At 44.3% G+C, this 21125-nt stretch overlaps 3 protein-coding genes across 3 annotated transcripts; 1 reads left to right on the top strand and 2 right to left on the bottom strand.

Annotated features, from left to right (window-relative positions):
- Positions 1-5456: 5456 nt before the first annotated feature.
- Positions 5457-6599, top strand: LOC115403356 (trace amine-associated receptor 8a-like). The gene is made up of 2 exons (XM_030112222.1): positions 5457-5629; positions 5777-6599. Exons 1-2 carry the CDS (start codon positions 5457-5459, stop codon positions 6597-6599), a joined length of 996 nt encoding a protein of 331 aa, XP_029968082.1.
- Positions 6600-9590: 2991 nt separating this feature from the next.
- LOC115403369 (trace amine-associated receptor 8a-like) lies at positions 9591-10712 on the bottom strand. Its single transcript, XM_030112234.1, has 2 exons — positions 10540-10712; positions 9591-10407 (listed from the first exon to the last, which is right to left on the bottom strand). The coding sequence occupies exons 1-2, from the start codon at positions 10710-10712 to the stop codon at positions 9591-9593; spliced, it is 990 nt and encodes a 329-aa protein (XP_029968094.1).
- A 9172-nt stretch (positions 10713-19884) lies between these two features.
- On the bottom strand, positions 19885-21006 carry LOC115403139 (trace amine-associated receptor 8a-like). The gene is made up of 2 exons (XM_030111948.1): positions 20834-21006; positions 19885-20701 (listed from the first exon to the last, which is right to left on the bottom strand). The coding sequence occupies exons 1-2, from the start codon at positions 21004-21006 to the stop codon at positions 19885-19887; spliced, it is 990 nt and encodes a 329-aa protein (XP_029967808.1).
- Positions 21007-21125: the final 119 nt, after the last annotated feature.

The following is a 21125-nucleotide window of genomic DNA, read 5'->3' as shown; positions in this document are numbered from 1 at the left end:
CTTTTCAGAGACTCGGCTTTTTTAGCTCAGCTCCCAGAGAAGAGCTGACTCTTTCGATTCCCGGACAAATCTTCATTGTCACCTTAAGGTTGTAAAAATAGCTTATTTTTAGTGTTTTTATGAAAAACACCATAATTGCCCATTATTCTACATGCATTCCGTCATACAATCAATCTTATTGCCAATTTCTGATTCACTACAAAGAGTCAGGTCTGAGAGCCTCTTATTTTTTGCATGACACATTAGTAGTGGGAACTGCCCGCGTCTGTTCCAAAGTTTAATTTACATGGGCCAAAAGTGCTTTTCGGATTTCTTTAGCATTCCATCCCAGGACAAAAAACTTAAAATATCTGAGTAAAACAAAGCTACAGGAAACACCAGCAGTACCACCCCAGAGCGCAAACGCACATTTGGAGTGTTATGACTGCAGGCTTACAAGGTAAGAACACTGCTTGACTATGATTTTGCCGCCATGCAGTCAGTAGACATGATTTATCAACTGCTGAATTGTATCGAAATATCAGTTTTACTGAGGCTGTATCATGTGATGCTCAACATTAGTACACTAATTGCATGAAGCCTGGGACCTGTACCTGTGTATTGTATCTTTGTAGTAACCCATTTTTTATTCTGGTAATTCAACAGTTTTCTATTCCAGTGTAGTTCAATAAGCACTGCAACAGTCAGAGTCCATCCAGGCTAACTCTGGCCCCACCCCCCCTTTTTTTTCTCAGCACCTCCTGTTGGAAAAAAGTTTCCTCACCTATCTCAAAGATTTTCAAAGATTTTCATATTAATGCCATATTAATGCCACTGATCTGAATTCATTGAGTGTTGTGGGATGGCTGTGTGGTGAGAGGAGGAATATCGGCTCAGTTATTGTGGGAAGGGAGATGTCAATTGTTGATATAAGACCTGACAACGCCACCCTGGGACTTTCACCCAGGGAATTAGAACTGGAAGCACGCAGGTCCGTTGCTCATTGAAACGGACACGTGGTTCCAACTTAAAAAATACAATCTTTATTCCAACAGTAAGTGTTTAAAAGTACCTAATACATACTTTAAAAACTCACACAGAACCCAGGGAAGGGGGGGGGGGGGGGAATTGACTCTCGGCTAAGGCCTAGTGGATGGGCTTGAGCTAATGCGGAGGGGAGCGATCCATTAAACAAAAGTAAAGCAAATCAAACCACACCCAGTGAAACAAACCACCACCGCGCACAGCAAACAAGGAAGGATGCCACCTTCCGGACAACAGCAAGCCACCACTGACCTCCAGCCGCTGAAGGGAGAAGGAAAATAAAACACGTATGGGTTGACGAGTGAAAAAAATAAACTAAATGAACAAAATAAATAGAAATAAACACACTAATGATACAATAAAATGCAACCCGCACCTTCACACACACACACACACACACACACACACACACACACACACACACACACACACACACACACACATTCACTCATTCGTTCATGCTGGGGGGGAGGGGACAACCCCCAAATGAAGAGCGTGCCCAGTTAGCATGATGAGAGAGCCATCAACTGAAGCAGTGTGCTGCTGTACCTGTCAGTCAGCGACCTCTGAGCAGGAAATGACACGTCAGTCAGCAGGGGCGCAAAGGAAGCTTGGAAGGAGGAGCTCTGCTTTTATACTCGGCCCACCTCATCAGCAGCCAATCAGCACTGGCCTGCATGCAGCACATAGAGCAGAAACCTCTATGCTGCTACAGCTGGATTTAGGGACCGAGACAGACACGGTGTCCTTCCAAATCCTGGGTATTTGCTGTACTTCTCAGGATCTTTTAAAGATGTTAAACTGCATTTTCATAGATCAGGTGCAAGGAGCTCCAACGAGGTGTGTCCATTTCATTTTTCAATTTCGTACACAGGGCAGTCCGGCGCAGTGCATCCACACCTCCATCCCTCCCTACGCCTGGATCTAAAAGATGGACAGACCTTACTTGACGTCGCCAAAAGCATTCTGAAATCCTGTTTTGAAGCGTCGAGCAGGACGTCTTCATATTGAACATTTGAAACTGTCAATATACTGGTCAAGCCTGGCAGATGACTCCATCACATGAACAGAGGAGGTGCTGTGATAGGGTGATTTATGCAAAACGTTAACTCAGAAAATGAAATCAGCAGATGAATACATGAGCATATGAAAATCACAATGTGGCCAAGCCGACACGATTGTAGAAACTAGTGATAGTGACCAAAACATGCTTTGAAACCAGGCTTTTAGTATGTTTATAGTTTCACTGTGAAATTTGGCATTTTGCATGGGTCTCAATGGGACTCAGGCTCTTTTTGGAACATCATGTCCTCTGCTGGAATTTTTCTGCAATTACAGCTTGTCTGCACTTCTCCTGGCTTCATTTTCCATCACCGGAGTTTGCTGCCTGGTCTCTCTCACCAGCGCAAATGGGAAAGAGGGAGGAGAGAAGGTGTGACTGGGCTTAACACAGCGGACTGCAATCTTGACCAATTAACTGAACGCCTCTCCTTCACTTCAAATGAGCTGCGAGGTGCAGCACCAGTTTTAACTCACCACCACCATGGATGAGAACAGCTGCAGCAGCAGTTCAAGGCACCAAACTTCCTCCAGGAGGAAACTGATGTGCTGAAGGTCCAAGCTTGCAGCACCAGAATATTTGGAAAGGGCAATAGACCTCCACGGGCTGATGATGCAAAAACAGGATGAGAGAAATTTAAAAATATTTTCAAACAAGTTTGCTTAGGTATTCTGTGAACTGCTGCCCAATTTACAAAACAGTTCAGGGCCTAAAAAAAAAAAAGCTGTCAGAGCAAAGAAGGCACATGGCGGCCACCAGGGCGGCCCCTCCACCAGTCTCACGATGAGCTCAGTGGAGGGCATGTCTTGAGTCTTCAATTTTAAAAAATCAAAGATGTCAATACATTTAATTCACTTTTTGCAACATAACCAGCTTCAGCTTCCAATCTCAATCTCAGGCGCCTGCCCTTTCCTCAACATCAACTCTGGACTCGCAACCAAGCCCTTTGGATTTGCTCCTGCTCTGCTTTCCTTTCCTGACTTCGCTGGACTTGCCTCTAAGGGTTCCAGTGTTGCCTGGTGTACGATAATTATCGTATTTGTACGATAATTTTGCCCTCTGTACGATGTACGATCAATAATCCAAAAAAAGGCCAAATATTCGATAATTTGACCATTCCGTGAAAGTGTGGTTGTAATTGGTTTTAATCAGTCTGTCGCAGCTGTCTGTCGGATTTTTTTGTGAACCCTGAAGGCATCTCTTTCCTTGTGACAAGTTTCAAGCCAATCGTGCTTTTCTAAATGTGAGCCGGCCTCAGAACAACAGTAATGATTGGCTGAATAGTCCGCTGCACCGCCCCATAGGTGAGGAAAGGAAAAAAAAAAATAGAAGAAGAAACGGAGCCGGTCCGCGGACAGGTGAAAAGCGCAGCTTCTGCGGCTCTGCAGCAGTCTCCATCGGGCTCAAACAAGTTTGTTTATGAACATCGAACGATGTTTATATGTGTTTGCATGTGATAGCCTCCTGTACGTCCAGCTGTCTTGTTCTATGTGTTTTTTTTTTTCTGCACCAAAATTACTAGATCGCTCAACAGAGTGATTTGATCCCAGGCAGTGCTTTGTACGGTTTGAAAATTGAGTAAAGGGACATTATGTGAAAATCAGCTTATTTTGCTTGCCGAAAACAGATTCATGCCTCTGGTATTGTATACAGAGGGATATTTTGCCCCAAAATTATTTAATATAACACAGCAGAGTCAGATTTACAACATTTGAACACAACCAGTACTTTATACCACTTGAAAAATGAGTAAAGACATTACAATGTCAAAATCAGCTTATTTTGCTTGACAAAAACTGATTCCGCCTACCGGAAATTACCGAAAGTGCAGTTTTTGCTTATTTTATAAGTGTTTTCATTGTGAGGACAGAGACAATGTTGTTTCACTGAAAATACAATTTCAATACTTGAAGCCAGATCTTTATTTCCTTGTCAGTTATCATGAAAACTATTTACCTTTTAAACCTGGTGCTATGTCTATTTCCTGACATTAGGTGGCCTCCAGGCCTCATGGTTTGGCTCATTAGTTCCCACCCGTCATTGTTTATGGGGGACACATTCACCTAACCACTGTGGAGCTGCTGATGAATCCATTCAGACGTTCTTTGACCCATTCGGTATTGGCGCAAAGCCGTGAGTGCCTGTTAGACGCTTTTCAACCCAAGAGTGACTATAGCGCATCAATAGACTTGTTTAGTTTGATCATGACGGGTGTACGATAATTTTCCTCAAAATACGATAATTGTATGTCTCTGGTACGATAATCCTACATTTCCCATCTGGCAACACTGAAGGGTTCCCCTGATCTCAAGCTCACTCACCCTAAGATTCTGGAGGCTAATAAAATCGGCTCTCTAAGCTCCAACCACCATTTTCACTTGCTGTTTGAACTTGAGCCTATGAACCACACCATAACAGTATGATTTCCACTCATCTGGGGAAAACTGAGCCCCACCAGAGTCTCAAGTCTTTTCACACTCTAACAGGTTTCCCTCCAACTTTGTCCTGTACAGCATGATGCTGCTTCCACCATACTTCAGAGTGGAGATGACGCTTTCAGGGTGACGTGCAGTGTTATTTTTCGTTAAGTTTTGTTCTCCTCAGAGCTCCTTTCTCAGTATTTCCTACTCTCCAACATGACTTGTGACAAATTGTAGACTGGATTTTTCTATCTTTGGTCCAAAATTGTATTTTCTTGTATGATTTGTTTAATGCAGGTTGATAGTTTTCTTGTGGACAAATTGTGACTCTCTGCAGCTCCTCCACAGTTCCAATGGGCCTCCAGGCTGCTTCTCTTATCAGTGTTCTTCTTCCCAGCTTTCAGTTTAGGTGGACGGGCATGTCTTTTAGATTTGTTATTCTGCCAGGCACTTCCCATTTTGGCATAATGCATTGCTTGTTGATTCTTCAGATGTTTTATATTTATAACTTAAGCCTATTTAAACTTGTACACAACTTTCTCCCAGGCCCATCTACTGTTTTCCTCAGTCTCCATGATAAATCCATGTTGCACACATGAGGACTCCACAGTATTTACCCTTTAGAATACTTCTGAATACTTCTGGTTGCACCATATTGCCATATTGGATTTGGCTGATCAGAGTAAAAGGACAGGAATACTGGGCTGTTTTTTTTTTTCATTAAGAAATTGTGAAAAGCATGAGTCTTTGGCCTTCCGTCCCTCTTGGAGAGAGAGAGACAGAGAGAGAGAGAGAGAGAGAGAGAGAGAGAGAGAGAGAGAGAGAGAGAGGACAAATGAAACAAATGAATAACCTCCCACCAGAGGGAGGGACTGGAGAATGATGTGCTGGAGTAAGACAAATAAATGTAGTAACACAGAAGTGGCAGCAGCTTCTCCTTGTCAGTTCTAATCATGACAACCCCTGAAGGAGCTGAACTCTGCTACCCTCGACTCCACAACTTGTCCTGCAAGAAGACCGTGCAGCCTCACTCAGAGTCCACGCTCATTTGCATTTTACTGTCCTCCATCTCTGTGCTCACTGTGCTCCTGAACCTGCTGCTCATCATCGCCATCTCCCACTTCAAGTAGACAATTTTTTTGTTTTTTGTTTAACTTTACAAATGAAAGATGCATTGTTGTACGCTGAATTGTATAGTTTTCAAACTATTGATCTGTTGCAATGATAGTTATTGAAAATAACAGTGAAGTCTGTTGTTTTCTTCCTCCTCCAGGAAGCTGCACACTCCCACCAACCTCCTCCTCCTCTCTCTGGCCTTCTCTGATTTCTTTGTGGGATTCCTCATGGCCGTTCCAATAATGCTCATCGAGGGCTGCTGGTACATCGGTGACATGATGTGCGCTGTCTATTATATTTTGGGCTGTATTACCACTGCAGCTTCGGCAGGAACAGTGGTGCTCATATCTATTGATCGCTACATGGCTATTTGTGATCCCCTGCATTATCCCACCAAAGTCACACAAAGCAGAGCAAACATGTGTATTTCAGTTTGTTGGGTGTCTTCTATGTTATTTCACTGTATGGTGCTGAGGGATAACATAAAACAACCTGGCAGGTATAACACTTGCTATGGAGAGTGTATCGTTGTTGTGGATTATGTTACTGGAATCGCTGATATTTTCTTTTCGTTTGTTTTTCCCGTCACTGTCATCACAGTTCTGTACATTCGAGTGTTTGTGGTGGCTGTGTCTCAGGCTCGTGCCATGAGGTCTCAGGTTACTGCTGTCACACTTCAGGGTTCGGTGAAAGTAACTGTCAACAAATCTGAGATGAAAGCAGCCAGGACTCTGGGGGTTGTTGTCATTGCATTTCTAATATGTCTTCTTCCATATTACTGTGTGATGCTCACCGGTCAAGATGCCTATATTGATGCTTCAAAAGCTCCCTTCTTGATATCTATTTACTATTTCAATTCATTCCTCAACCCTCTGATTTATGCTCTGTTCTACCCCTGGTCCAGAGAATCTATTAAACTCATCGTTACATGTCAGATACTGAGGCCTGGCTCCTGTTATACCAGCTTCACGAGTCACTGACACTTCTAAAATGAACGACCGAGGATGGATTGTTGTTTTTTCTTCTTTATTTCTGAAGCAGTACGAGGGAGATCTTCAGATTATTCATAAGTAAATCTTGCTAATGCCTCCTCTTTTTAGGTTGTCTTTAGTGTCATTGTTAAATTATGTGCATGCAGCTTACTTTTCTTGTCTACCTGTACCTATGAATGCAACAGAAATTGTCTGAATTGTTTGTGTAGAATAAATGTGATCACAAATGAAAATCCTGTCTTTTTTGTGCTACAGTGGAGTGTTTTATGCCCATCCTGGTTGCAAACTGATTTAGCTCCTCTCCATTTGTTGCCTCTCTTATTTTTCTTAAAGAGACAGAGAAGAAATCATTCAACCCAAGTAAAAAGCTTTTGATATTGATAATTAGATGAGGAGGAGATCAATTAAAGTATTTAAGGAGTAAAAAAAAAAGTCTCAGGGAAAAAGGCACTTGCAGAGATTTTCCAGACTTCACATAAAATTTCCAGAATTAAATTAAAAAAATATTCTCTGTGGTTGACTTCAGTACAAAACACTAATAGAAAAATTATTGGCTTCATCTGTGGCTCAAATCCTTAGTTTGTGTGTCTGTGGTAGAAAGACTGTCTCAGTTCTTCCTCCTCACACAACAAAACAAAAAACAAAAAAAAACCTTCACAGCTGATTATAAAGAGGAAGAGAGATCCAGACAATAATGACATTAATTATTATGGCAGACATAATTATCAATTCAGTAAAATAAAGAACATCCTTGAAATAAATATTCCTTATTTTTTCACATTTTTTTTCCATTCAACAAAGGAAATTTCTAATTACATTTTGTTCCAAAATATAATTTGAAATAAAATCACTTAATCGCTGGCTCTTTCAAAACATGTAGTTAAACCAGTATTTTGTGACCAGGGTGGTATTTTACACGCTTCAGAAAACTGCCTCACCTTTATGTAAGAGTCAGGAGAAAGATCCTGGGAATGTGGACTTACTGATCAGAATACACATACCATGTTTTGGTCTTTTATTATTGTTCTGTGAATGCCAAGTCCAGCACAAAATAATACATAATGGTAGTTTTTGGATAGTTTTAGATAAGAAAACCTTTATTTGTGCCTCAGAGGGGAAACAGCTTCTTTACAACAGCAGAAGTACAGTGAAACGTAGCACATTAGAGAAGTCATGTATTCTGCTTGGTTGACTTTAACTGAAACAAAACTCAAAACATCACAAAACAAATCAAATCCTTTGTTGTCTGTGGTAGAAAAACTGCTTCTCTCCTTCCTCATTCAACATCACAGCAGAACTTAGAGAGAGGAGGGCCTGACTGGAAGGAGCAGAGATACAGACAATGATTATCAACTGAGCAAAAACAAACACAAACCTTAGATTTTTTTATTATTACTTAAATGTTTATCAAACTAATTAAATGTATTTTATCAATTGGCTCCAACAGTGATATTAAATGTTGCGCAGGTATTTAAAAAAACTGATAACATATTGCACAGGTGTAATGGGAGCAGTTTTGAAATGTTCGTTGTGGAGTCTGACTGCAGCAGGAAGGAAGGGCCTCACACCGAGTCCAGAGACAGCCCAGGACAGAAGTGAACTTCTTGATGACCTTGTCTAGCTTCCTCCTGCTGCTCCAGCAGACCACACCGTACAGGACGACTGATGCCGCCACAGAGTTGTAGACGGTCCTCGGGAGTGGCCTCTTCACTCAGAAGAACTGCAATTAATGCTTTATGCTTATGATTTCAGATGCTGAAACCTGGGTCATGTCAGGCCAGGATCACATTCTCCAAAGAGTCACTGACTCTTTGAAGAATAAACTGGCTGCCAAACACAACACTGCATTGATATAAAACCAGCCACAAAACACGCTGCCACAAAACTGCTACGAAACGCCCGACTTAACATTACAGAAGGGAAACCTAGCTCGTTACACACGGCTCATGCTGCGCTCTGGTGGCTCAGCATAGCAGATGTGCAGTGATCATGGACTGCAACACACAGGCAGGCCAGCTGTGCCGTGAGACAAATGGACACTGAAACACTGCAGTGACACTGCTAAAATGTCCACCTTAATGTCAGGGGAGAGATGCGTCGAACAGTGTTTGGACACCAGCCTCATACCGCCACAAAAAATCAAAGGGAAAAACAGCTGAGATGAGGCATTCTGTCACACTGGGTAGTTTGAGTCACGCGCTACAGTGTCCTCTGTAGGTGGCAGGAGCCTTCTTCTCTACATACCTGGATGTTTTGGAGGAGGTCAGCATGTTCACCATCACAGACCTGCAGAAGGCTGCTTTTGCATCCTTACAGGGGCTTTTCCTCTCCTCAGTCTGTGATGGATGTGAACGCACAGAAGCAAACTTGTCTCACAGTTTTCAAATGTGCACAAATTTACAAGGGTTATGGACATCTGTATTTTGAGAAGTTTTTAATGTACAGATGGATTTTTGTTGGACATTCAGATCATTTACCAGAACTGAAAGCTTGTCAAGCCTGTCTTCTTTTATATTTGCTGACTGATTCTCCTTCTGTGGAAGAAGAGGGAAATACTGTCATTAAAAGCAGAAATATCACTAAAAACAGACACACTTCATCTTGAAAGGATTCCATTTATTTTAAAGGACAAACTGGCAAACTTTGAAGAAATCTGGAAACCCTTCATAACATTTCTGAAAGTGTGACACCATTGATGGACAGAGTGGATTTTGCCAGAGTGATAGAAACACGGTGAGTGGGGCGAGAATGTGAGAGTATTATTAGGCAATCAAAATTCTCGTTATGTTTATCAATGCAGGTTTTTTTGCTTGTTTTCATCCTCTTTTCATGTGTTTTAGCAAAATGAGGCTAGGACATCACATGAACTTATATGCAAATATTTTTGGGCTTCAGATCAGGTTCATAAAATCTATTGAGAGCTTTGTAGATGATTTTTACTAATTTTAAGAATGAAAAATGATTTAAAGTAACATTTCCTCACATGATATTGGCCTCGCAGGAGCCAGGCCTCAGTATCTGACATGTAACGATGAGTTTAATAGATTCTCTGAACCAGGGGTAGAACAGAGCATAAATCAGAGGATTGAGGAATGAATTGAAATAGTAAACAGATATCACAAAGGCAGCAGCTGAAGTGTTAATATAGGCATCCTGACCTGTGAGTGTCACACAGTAATATGGAAGAAGACATATTAGAAATGCAATGACAACAACCCCCAGAGTCCTGGCTGCTTTCATCTCAGATTTGTTGACAGTTACTTTCACTGATCCCTGAAGTTTGACAGCAGTAACCTGAGACCTCATGGCACGAGCCTGAGACACAGCCACCACAAACACTCGAATGTACAGAACTACGATGACAATGACAGGAAAAACAAATGAAAAGAAAAGATCAGCGATTCCAGCGACATAATCCACAACAACGATACACTCTCCATAGCAAGTGTTATACCTGCCAGGTTGTTTTATGTTATCTCTCAGCAACATACAGTGAATGAACGTAGAAGACACCCAACAAACTGAAATACACACGTTTGCTCTGCTTTGTGTGACTTTGGTGGGATAATGCAGGGGATCACAAATAGCCATGTAGCGATCAATAGATATGAGCACCATTGTTCCTACTGAGGCAGAAGTTATAATATAGGCGAAAACATGGTATGCAGTGCACATCATGTCACCGATGAACCAGCAGCCCTCGATGAGCATTATTGGAACGGCCATGAGGAATCCCACAAAGAAATCAGAGAAGGCCAGAGAGAGGAGGAGGAGGTTGGTGGGAGTGTGCAGCTTCCTGAAGGACAGAGAAAACAACAGACTTTCCTTATTACTTGCAGTAACAACTATTGTTGCAGCAGTTTAACAGCATCACATAAGCATTCAGAAAAATGACAATAAATCATTCTTGTTGGAAAGTAAGGACTACTTGAAATGGGAGACGGCGACGATGACCAGCAGGTTCAAAACCACAGTGAGCACAGAGATGGAGGACAGGATCACGTAAATAAGTGTCGACAGATAATAAGGCTGCACGGTCTTCTTGCAGGAGGAGTTGAAGAGTTGTGGGTAGCAGAGGTCAGCTTCCTCAAGTGTCATCATCATCATCATCATCATCATCAGACTGAAGAAGAGACACGACTGAGCTCGACCAGCCTTCAGTGCCACAGATTTATTCATCATCTTCCCTCTCATTACTCCTCCGTCCCTCCCTCTGATGGGAATTTTTATTTCAGTTTCTGTAAAAGTTCCCCTTCAATTTTTATGTCATCCTTCACTCCCCTCGCTTTAAAAAAAGTTTTGCACAGTCTTATCTGCTTTACTGTCAAAAATGATTGTTGTATGCTTTTTTATTAATCTTATCAGTCTTATTCACCTTTGATCTTTAACCAGTAGAATCTGCTCAATTAATTTGAGGAAGTCTCAGGGTTTATGAGCTACATAAGTTAAACAAGATATCCCGTTACTGGGAAAACTGGTCAGTGGTTTGAATGTTACCGGTGTATGCGCCTCAGTCTGTGATAAATATAAACATGCAGAATCAAACTTGTTTCACAGTCAGACGGCAGATTCAAGCTAAGCGCGCAGAAAGAGTCATTCATTCACTTTATTGTACTGTTTTCGCTAACTCAGCTCTAAAAAGTTTTCGAAGTAGGCAACTTAGTGTGTTTTAGGTGCACCCTGGAGCACAGCGAGGAGGATTCGGCCAGTCTGACAGAAGACATAGATCGCTGTTTCGACCGGATTGTCATGGGGAAGCCAAACCAAACATCCACCCCTTCTGCTTCCTCATCAAAAACCAAGAGAGAGCGGAATGAGGAGTCGTCTGGAGCTATTTCTCCACCTGCAGACGACTTAACGGATGTTCTTATCTCTACAGATAAAAAGCTTTCCTGTCTTTATGCCAGTTTGAGCCTGTTGGCAACCCTCCTCAAGGAATTTCAGGCCATACGCAAGTCGCTGGAATTCAGCCAGCAGCAGGTTAAATGAATACTCAGAAGATTTTGGACCCACACCCTTTCCCTATCATTGACAAAGTGAGATAAGGTCATGAATACCTTTCTTTTGTCTGTGTGTCCAGTCGCTGGATCCCAGCTGTTAGCATCGTACTTAGCTTAGCTCAATTGCTGGAGGTGAATAGGAGTCAGAGCCGAACTGACGAAAGTGGACAAAATACTCCTTACAGTGGTCCAGGGGATGGCGTATTAGCACGTGAAGTAAATTCGAATGGCTATAAAACATTTTAAAAGACGTTTTTTCGTTTCAATCAGTTAAAATAACGTTTTGATACACAGAGACCTGCGCATGCGCACTGCTCCGCAGAAGGATATACCGGAGCACAGCAGTCTCTCACTCTCACTGTATTGTACTCTCACTGTCCCATAACGACTCTGTAATATCAATACATAAAACTGCCATAAAATAATTAATAGTAAGTCACTGCCCGTCTCCACTGCACTGCTCACTGTGGATGTTTTCTTGTGCATTTTTCTTTTTTCACTCTCACTCTTTTCTCATTTCACTCTTCTTCACTCTCACCCTGTCATGGTTCACTATAGCTGCACCCGTTACCATAGTAACCCGACACGACGGGGCGCACCGGGACGTCGGTCTGTTGATACACATTAACACTGAACAGTCTCGCGTGCACTTAAAGCATGTCGATAGACAAATTCACAACGCAGATTCAGCTGATATGCATGCGTGCACACCCGTAAACAATTGGCTCCATTCAGACACCAGGTTTGGTGATATGCATATGACACTCATTTTAGTTGTCCAGTCATGAACACTCTCAATTTCGTCTCCTGGAATTTTCGTGGGGCTGCTACAAGAAAAAAGAGATTAAAAATTACCCATCGGCTTCAGGATTTACAGGCAGACATTGTCTTACTACAAGAATCTCATTTAACAAACTCATCAGTAGATCTTCTTCCATCACCACAGTTTCCACATGTGTACTCAATCTGTTATAACTCCAGGCAAAGAGGGTGGGTGGCAGCTGATGGCAGGGTGCCAGGCGACCCGATCCTAAGACACAGAGACTAGCTGTAGGGACATGGAGTTTCACCTCACTGGGGGGGGGGGCAGCTTGAGCTTGTGAGGGAGGTAGAGAGGTAGCGGCTAGATATAGCCGGGCTCACCTCCACACATAGCCGGGGCTCTGGAACCCAATCTCTCGAGAAGGGCTGGACTCTCCACTTCTCTGGCGTTGCCCGCGGTGAGAGGCAGTGGGCTAGTATGGGTTTGCTTACAGCCTCACAGCTCAGCCGCCATGTGTTGGAGTTCACCCCAGTGAACCAGAGGGTCGCATCCCTGCGCCTTCGGATCGGGGTCAGGTGCCTCACTGTTGTCTCGGCTTATGGGCCAAACAGCAGTGCAGAGTACCTGGCCTTCTTGGAGTCCCTGGGAGGGGTGCTGGACTCCATCTGAGGATTCCATTGTTCTGTTGGGGGACTTCAACGCCCACGTGGGCAGTGACAGTGAGACCTGGAGGGGGGTGATTGGGACGCACGGCCTCTCTGATCTGAACCCGAGTGGTGTTCTGTTATTGGACTTCTGTACTAGTTACAGTTTGTCAATAACAAACACCATGTTCGAGCACAGGGGTGTCCACAAGTGCACTTGGCACCAGGACACCCTAAGTCTGAGGTCGATGATCGACTTTGTTGTCGTATCATCTGACCTCTGGCCGCATGTTTTGGACACTCGGGTGAAGAGAGGAGCAGAGCTGTCGACCGATCACCACCTGGTGGTGAGTTAGATTCGATGGTGGAAGAGGAAACCAGACAGATTTGGCAGACCCAAACCTAGTGTGAGGGTCTGCTGGGAACATCTGGTGGAACCCTCTGTCAGCAGGGTTTTCAACTCCCACCTCCGGGAGAGCTTCTCTCATATACTGAGGGAGCCTGGGGACATTGAGTCCGAGTGGACCATGTTCTCCACCTCCATTGTCGAAGCAGCTTCGTGGAGCTGTGGTCGTAAGGTCTCCGGCAACCCCTGAACCCGGTGGTGGACACCGGAAGTAAGGGCTGCCGTCAAGCTGAAGGAGTCCTATCAAGCCCTGTTGGCTTGCGGGACTCCAGAAGCAGCTGACAGGTACGGGCAGGCCAAGCGAACTGCAGCCCGAGTGGTTGTGGAAACATTAGATATTTAGGTATAAACATTTCTCCCAGGATATCAGAACTTTCAAAACTAAATTATGTTCCGTTATGAAAAAAACAATACAAGGTAATCTCTTACAGTGGAGACACTTACCTGTATCTCTTATGGTGAGGGTTACCACCATTAAAATGATGATTTTACCTAAGGTTAACTATCTATTCCAAATGATACCAACCAAAGCATCCTTCGGTTGGTTTACATCACTGGACTCATATATATCCACATTTCTCTGGAAAAATAAACCATCAAGTATCAGTTTAAAGACTTTACAACAGACTAAAGACACAGGTGGACTCGACTTGCCCAACCTCAATAATTACTTCCTAGCCAGCAAGCTCCAACATATCTCCATATGGCTTCAAGGTTGTATTTCTTTCCATGGAGAGAGAAATCCAGTGACAGTTAGTCCTTTTTGAAATGCTGCGCATGCGTGACCAACACCCCCTCCTCCCCTGCTTTCTACGGAGGAACGCCTCCTCCTTACGCAGAAAGTTTGTGCGTGCGAGCTGAGTAGCATGTAGCAACTTAGCATCATAGCGCTCACAACCAACGTGTCCTTTTGAACAACACAAAACACAGCGAATATGAATCCTGTACCTGAGCCGTCCCTGCTCTCGGGTGGATCAGAGGAGGACGGGGAGGTTTGTGTGGAGCTGCATGACTGGAGCAGACGCTCGGAGCTCGCAGCTGATCTGTGTGTGCTGCAGCATGCAGGCGTAAACAAACCCCCCTCCTCCTCTCACTCTCCGGACTTTTCCATACAAGTCTTGTTTTAAGATTAAAACATACATTGCTTGTGGCAATTGTCTCAATTGCTTGTAAACTTGAGACTCTCAAGTCTACAGGTAAAAAGGTGTTGATAGCGGCAGCAGAGCCTAGCATGGGGGAGTGCATGGGGGAGGGGTGTACAAAAATGGCGTATAGGAGCATGACAGTTACGCTACAAATGTAGAGAGGTTGATTGACACAATAGAATACCAATAGATAACGAGGCTACCTCGTTATTGATTGGCTAAAGTAATGTTGGTTTTACAACCTCCAGAGTTGATTAATGTTTATTTTCTTTTTTTTGATCACGATAAAAACAAGGCTGCTACAGCTTAATAACACCATTTTTTAGCTTTAATTCATTTTTGTTAGTAATAAAGATCTTCTATACAACCTTTAAACCTAACAATCTAGATGAGCCCATGGCTGGACGTAGAGCAAGCATTATGTGGGGATGAAGCAGGCCTAAGGACAGCCAGGGCTAACCTGTCATGAGGTATCAGAGTGGCCAAGAGACAGTACTCCAGGAGGATCGCCGATCGTTTCACTGACAGCAGAGACACCAGGAACCTGTGGCGAGGGATCCAGACCATCACGGATTATAAGCCCGCTCCACAGACCTGTGACAACTCCACCTCTCTGCTGAATCAACTGAACAACTTCTTTGCTCGCTTTGAGGCCGACAACAACATCCCAGCACAGAAAGCCCCACCTCCTCCTGACGACCAGGTGCTGAAACTGTCCCCGGACAGTGTGGGGAGATTCCTCAAAGGGACCAATGTACGAAAAGCCCCAGGTCCTGACAATATTCCTGGTCGTATCCTGAAAGACTGTGCTGAGGAGCTCACTGATGTTTTCACTGACATCTTTAACATCTCGTTGAGCCAGGCTGTTGTCCCCACATGCCTCAAAGCCACCACCATCATCCCGGTTCCTAAGAAGCCATCTCCCTCCCACTACAATGATTATCGCCCGGTCGCACTCACCCCCATCCTTATGAAGTGCTTTGAGCGGCGAGTCATGCAGCACATCAAGTCTGCCCTCCCATCCACCCTGGATCCCTACCAGTTTGCTTATCGGTCCAACCGCTCGACCGATGACGCCATCGCCACTGCTCTCCACTCAGCCCTGACCCACCTGGAGACCAAGAACTCATAAGTCAGAATGCTGTTCATCGACTTCAGCTCAGCATTCAACACAATCATCCCCCAGCAGCTCATCTACAAACTGGACCGGCTGGGACTCAACACCACCTTGTGCAACTGGCTGCTGGACTTTCTGACAGGGAGACCACAGGCAGTTTGGGTTGGCAGCAACACCTCCGGCACCATCATTTTGAACACGGGGGCCCCCCAGGGATGTGTGCTGAGCCCCCTCCTCTTCACTCTGCTGACCCATGACTGCACACCCACATCCAGCTCAAACCTCTTCATCAAGTTTGCTGATGACACGACGTGGTGGGTCTCATCAACAATGACGATGAGACAACCTACTGGAGTGAGGTGAGCCGCCTGGCCACGTGGTGTCAGGACAACAATCTCCACCTGAACATGGAGAAGACGAAGGAGATTGTTGTGGACTTCAGGAGAGAGCATTCCCAGCATGCTCCACTAACCATCAATGGTGCTGCTGTGGAGAGAGTGAGCAGCACCAAGTTTCTGGGTGTGCACATCTCTGAGGATCTTTCCTGGAACATCAACACCACATCACTGGCTAAAAAAGCTCAACGGCAGCTCTACTTCCTCCGCAGACTGAGAAGAGCGAGAGCCCCAACCCCCATCATGACCACCTTTTACAGAGGCACTGTAGAGAGCATCCTGACCAGCTGCATCACGGTGTGATACGGCGCCTGTACCGTGTCCTGCTGCAAGACCCTGCAGCGCATTGTGAGAGCAGCCGAGAAGATCATTGGTGTCTCTCTCCCCTCCCTCTCCTCTATTTACAACACCCGCCTCACCCGCACAGCCACCAGGATCGCAGGTGACCCCACTCACCCTGCCCACAGCCTTTTCAGCCTGCTGCCGTCGGCTAGGAGACTGCGGAGCATCCGGGCCAGAACTAGCAGACTCAAGGACAGCTTTTTCCACCAGGCAGTCAGGAAGCTAAACTCCCTCCCTGCTCTGCCCCACTCCCTGTCTCTGCCCCCCGCCACTGACCTCAGGCCTGAACTTTTCTGTGTTTTACTGTGTTCTTAGTAAATTATTTTATTTATTACCCTGATCTTATATGTTTTGTTGCACCGTGGGTCCGAGAGGACTGTAATTTCATTTGTGCTGTATGTGTTTATGTATGGCATATTTGACAAATAAACTGACTTTGACTTTGACTTTGATGTGAGGATCCAGTCATCTCTGACTTGCCATCAGTTCCACCATCAAATCTATGTTTTAAAAGTATTAACATCAGCTCTTTTCTAAAACTAACCAAGTTTTTTTTTTTTTTTTTTTTTTTTTTTTTTTTATTAGTATCCTTTACTCCGAGAGTTAGGCTTCTGACCCGTGACCCGAGTACCCCCTTTTCGTGCCACAAACATGTTAATGTGAACTGGGATGACAATAAAGTTTTCTTGAATCTTGAATCTTCCCTGATCCTGTGTAAATTGACACCCATCTAGAACAAGCCTGACATGCTGCCAAACTAAAAAATGATAAACTTCGCTCAGTGGAGAAATACAGGAAATTAGACAGAACATATTGTAGCGTTGAGCGGTGACTTGAGGCAGGGATGCTGAGGCAAAAAACTGCTCATGCTCAACCAGGGTTTTATTGTCACCTCAACTGAGCACTTTGGGATCATCACACACGTATCACTGGCTCACAGGCCGACAGCCACTCCCCCAGCAATCCCCCTGAGTCACGGTGAAACAGGACATAAAATTAAAGCAATACAAATGAACACAGAACACCAAAAGCAAGACTAATACAAGCAAATAATAATAAAGGGAAGCAATAACAAACACAAATAAACACTCAAACGGCCCGCAAATGGCCCGAACAGTCCCCAAAATCCCCATGATGCCTAGCGGCCCCCACCCGGAACTCAGTCCCTCTTACAGCGACCCCCCAGCCGCTACAATATCATTGAAAATGGCAACTTTCTATCATTTAATCGCTTGCCTCACAATATAGAATCAGCAGCACAATATTTTAGAGCAGAAAGGCAAAAGCTTGCTTAATCTTGATTTTCAGTATGAGTACATACCGTGGAAGTGGAGCCTCACGATCCTTCTGACTTTTTGGGTTTTAAGCAGAAGGTGTGAGAAAAGTTACCACAGGGATACGTGGCTTGTGGCGGCCAAGCTTCCATAGCGACGTCGCTTTTTGATCCTTCCGTGTCGGCTCTTCCTATCATTGTGAAGCAGAATTCACCAAGCGTTGGATTGTTCACCCACTAATAGGGAACATGAGCTGGGTTTGATGTGTTGTTGCAATAGTAATGCTGGGGGGCAGTGGGCCCGGGGGGGGGTAGCTGTCTGGATTAGGGGCTAGGGGTTTGTGAGCGGTATGACTGAGGTGTGTGTGCGTGTGCATGTGGGTGTGTACATGTGTGTCTGTATATTTCTGTGTGTCTTTGTGTGAGTATGCATATATGTGTGTGTATGCGTGGGTGTATATGTGTGGGCGAATGGGTAGATATGTATGTGAGGAGAGAGTGCGGTGCCCTGTGGAGGGGCCCCCGGCGGGCCTGGGGGTAGTGGGCTCTGGGTCTGGGCCCTTCCGCTGCCCCCTGTCTGTCCTCGCCTTCATTCCTCCTGATGCATGATGGGTGTGTGCTTCTTGGGTCAGTGACTCTCTGTCTATGGTCGCTGTCCGCCCTGGTCCTGGCTGGGGGGGCTCCTGGGTGACTGGGGTGCCTAGTGCCGCTTCTGGTTCATCCTCTGGGGCGAAGTTCTCTCCTGCCGTCCTTGGCTCCCAGGTGCCCGGGCTCTCTTGGCCGCCTGGGGTCCCAGCAGGGGCTTTCCTCTGCCCTCTTCTGGACCGGTGTGTGGATGTCGGCCTAGGGGAGTGGCTTGTATCTGGGCTCTGGAATGGACGCCAGTTGTCTGGGCCCTGAGGGCCTCTCTGGCCTCTCTTCTGGTCTTCTCAGGGGTCAGAGGTCATATAAGCATGATCAGTATCACACTTGCCTAATCACGCTGGTCTTTAATCACTCTTCACATTCTACATGCGGACTTGGTTACCTTGTTTTCTTGTGGTGGGTTAGATTAATGGTGATCTGTAATAGATCTCTCCTGATGCTCTTGTGTAATTTCATACTTGGATCCTCAGCTTCACGCCCCAGTTTACTGCCACCTATAGTCTCCAACAAAAGTCCGTAGGATGCCCTCCGCCATATCTTTGTGTAGGAGCAGTAGCCGATTGTCTGGAGTGTCAATAATAATTAAAAGACCGTCACATCTTTGCACTCTCTTCCTTCTCTTCACTCTTTTTTGTGGTTATTTGCTTGTTTGTTCACAAGTTTGTTTCTTCCACTTTCCTGTCTCTTCATCTGTCTTTCTGTCCCCCTGTCAGGTCCAGCAATATCATGTATCAGTACTCCAAATAAATGAAATAAATAAACAAATTAAGAAAGCATGTTACTAAGGGGAGCTTTATACTTATAAGCTCCTCTTACAAGAGTAAATCTGTCAGGCACATGTAACAGCAGCCAGACTTCCATTCTGCTGCTTTAATGCTCGACAGGACAGGTTATAAAAAAATAAATAAAAAAACTTGTCTCACAGTTTTCTAGCGTGCACAAGGTTACAAGGGTTATGGACATCTGTATTTTGAAAAGTTTTTAATGTACTGATGAATTATTGTTGGACATTTAGATCATTTACCAGAACTGAAAGCTTGTGCCTGTCTTCTTTCATATTTGTTGACTGCTTCTCCTTCTGTGGAAGAAGAGGAAAATACTGTCATTTAAAGCAAGAAAATCACTAAAAACAGACACACTTCATCTTGAAAGGATTCCATTTATTTTGGAGGACAAACTGGCAAACTTTGAACAAATCTGGAAACCATTCATAACATTTTTGAAAGTGTGACACCATTGATGGACAGAGTGGATTTTGCCAGAGTGATAGAAACACAGTGAGTGGGGTGAGAATGCGAGAGTGTTTTCTTTTTATTAGTCAATCAAAATTTTGTTAATGTTTATCAATGCATGTTCCTTTGTTTTTTTGTTTGTTTGTTTTCATCATCTTTTCACGCGTTTTGGCAAAATGAGGCAAGGACATCACATGAACTTACATGCAAATGTTTTTTGGCGTTAGATCAGGTTCATAAAATCTATTGAGAGCTTTGAAGACGATTTTTACTAATTTTAGGAATGAAAAATGATTTCAAGTAACATTTCCTCACATGATATTAGCCTCGCAGGAGCCAGGTCTCAGTATCTGACATGTAACAATGAGTTTAATAGATTCTCTGAACCAGGGGTAGAACAGAGCATAAATCAGAGGGTTGAGGAATGAATTGAAATAGTAAACAGATATCACAAAGGCAGCAGTTGAAGTGTTAATATAGGCATCCTGACCTGTGAGTGTCACACAGTAATATGGAAGAAGACATATTAGAAATGCAATGACAACAACCCCCAGAGTCCTGGCTGCTTTCATCTCAGATTTGTTGACAGTTACTTTCACCGAACCCTGAAGTGTGACAGCAGTAACCTGAGACCTCATGGCACGAGCCTGAGACACAGCCACCACAAACACTCGAATATACAGAACTACGATGACAATGACAGGAAAAACAAATGAAAAGAAAAGATCAGCAATTCCAGCGACATAATCCACAACAACGATACACTCTCCATAGCAAGTGTTATACCTGCCAGGTTGTTTTATGTTATCCCTCAGTACCAGACACTGAAAAACTGCAGAAGACACCCAACAAACTGAAATACACAAGTTTGCTCTGCTTTGTGTGACTTTGGTGGGATAATGCAGGGGATCACAAATAGCCATGTAGCGATCAATAGATATGAGCACCATTGTTCCTACTGAGCCAGAGGTGATAATATAGGCGACAACATAGTACACAGTGCACATCATATCACCGATGAACCAGCAGCCCTCGATGAGCATTATTGGAACGGCCATGAGGAATCCCACAAAGAAATCAGAGAAGGCCAGAGAGAGGAGGAGGAGGTTGGTGGGAGTGTGCAGCTTCCTGGAGGAGGAAGAAAACAACAGACTTTCCTTATTACTTGCAGTAACAACTATTGTTGCAGCAGTTTAACAGCATCACATAAGCATTCAGTAACATGACAATAAATCATTCTTGTTGGAAAGAAAGGACTACTTGAAATGGGAGATGGCGACGATGACCAGCAGGTTCAAAACCACAGTGAGCACAGAGATGGAGGACAGGATCACATAAATAAGTGTTGACAGATAATAAGGCTGCACGGTCTTCTTGCAGGAGGAGTTGAAGAGTTGTGGGTAGCAGAGGTCAGCTTCCTCAAGTGTCATCATCATCATCATCATCAAACTGAAGAAGAGACACGACTGAGCTCGACCAGCCTTCAGAGTAACAGATTTATTCATCGTCTTCCGTCTCGTTACTCCTCCGTCCCTCCCTCTGATGGGAGTTT

The sequence above is a fragment of the Salarias fasciatus genome, chromosome 16 (assembly GCF_902148845.1).
Source record: "Salarias fasciatus chromosome 16, fSalaFa1.1, whole genome shotgun sequence".
Lineage (NCBI taxonomy): Eukaryota > Metazoa > Chordata > Actinopteri > Blenniiformes > Blenniidae > Salarias > Salarias fasciatus.
Note: the sequence above shows the minus strand (reverse complement) of the source record. Positions and strands in the feature narration are given on the sequence as shown.

Bases quoted from the DNA above. Each gene is read 5' to 3' on its own strand.
- LOC115403356 (XM_030112222.1), top strand. From the start codon at position 5,457: ATGACAACCCCTGAAGGAGCTGAACTCTGCTACCCTCGACTCCACAAC. The intron at 5,630-5,776 runs GTAGACAATTTT...TTCCTCCTCCAG, and splicing joins ATCGCCATCTCCCACTTCAA to GAAGCTGCACACTCCCACCA.
- LOC115403369 (XM_030112234.1), bottom strand. From the start codon at position 10,712: ATGATGACACTTGAGGAAGCTGACCTCTGCTACCCACAACTCTTCAAC. The intron at 10,408-10,539 runs GTAGTCCTTACT...TCTGTCCTTCAG, and splicing joins GTCGCCGTCTCCCATTTCAA to GAAGCTGCACACTCCCACCA.
- LOC115403139 (XM_030111948.1), bottom strand. From the start codon at position 21,006: ATGATGACACTTGAGGAAGCTGACCTCTGCTACCCACAACTCTTCAAC. The intron at 20,702-20,833 runs GTAGTCCTTTCT...TTCCTCCTCCAG, and splicing joins GTCGCCATCTCCCATTTCAA to GAAGCTGCACACTCCCACCA.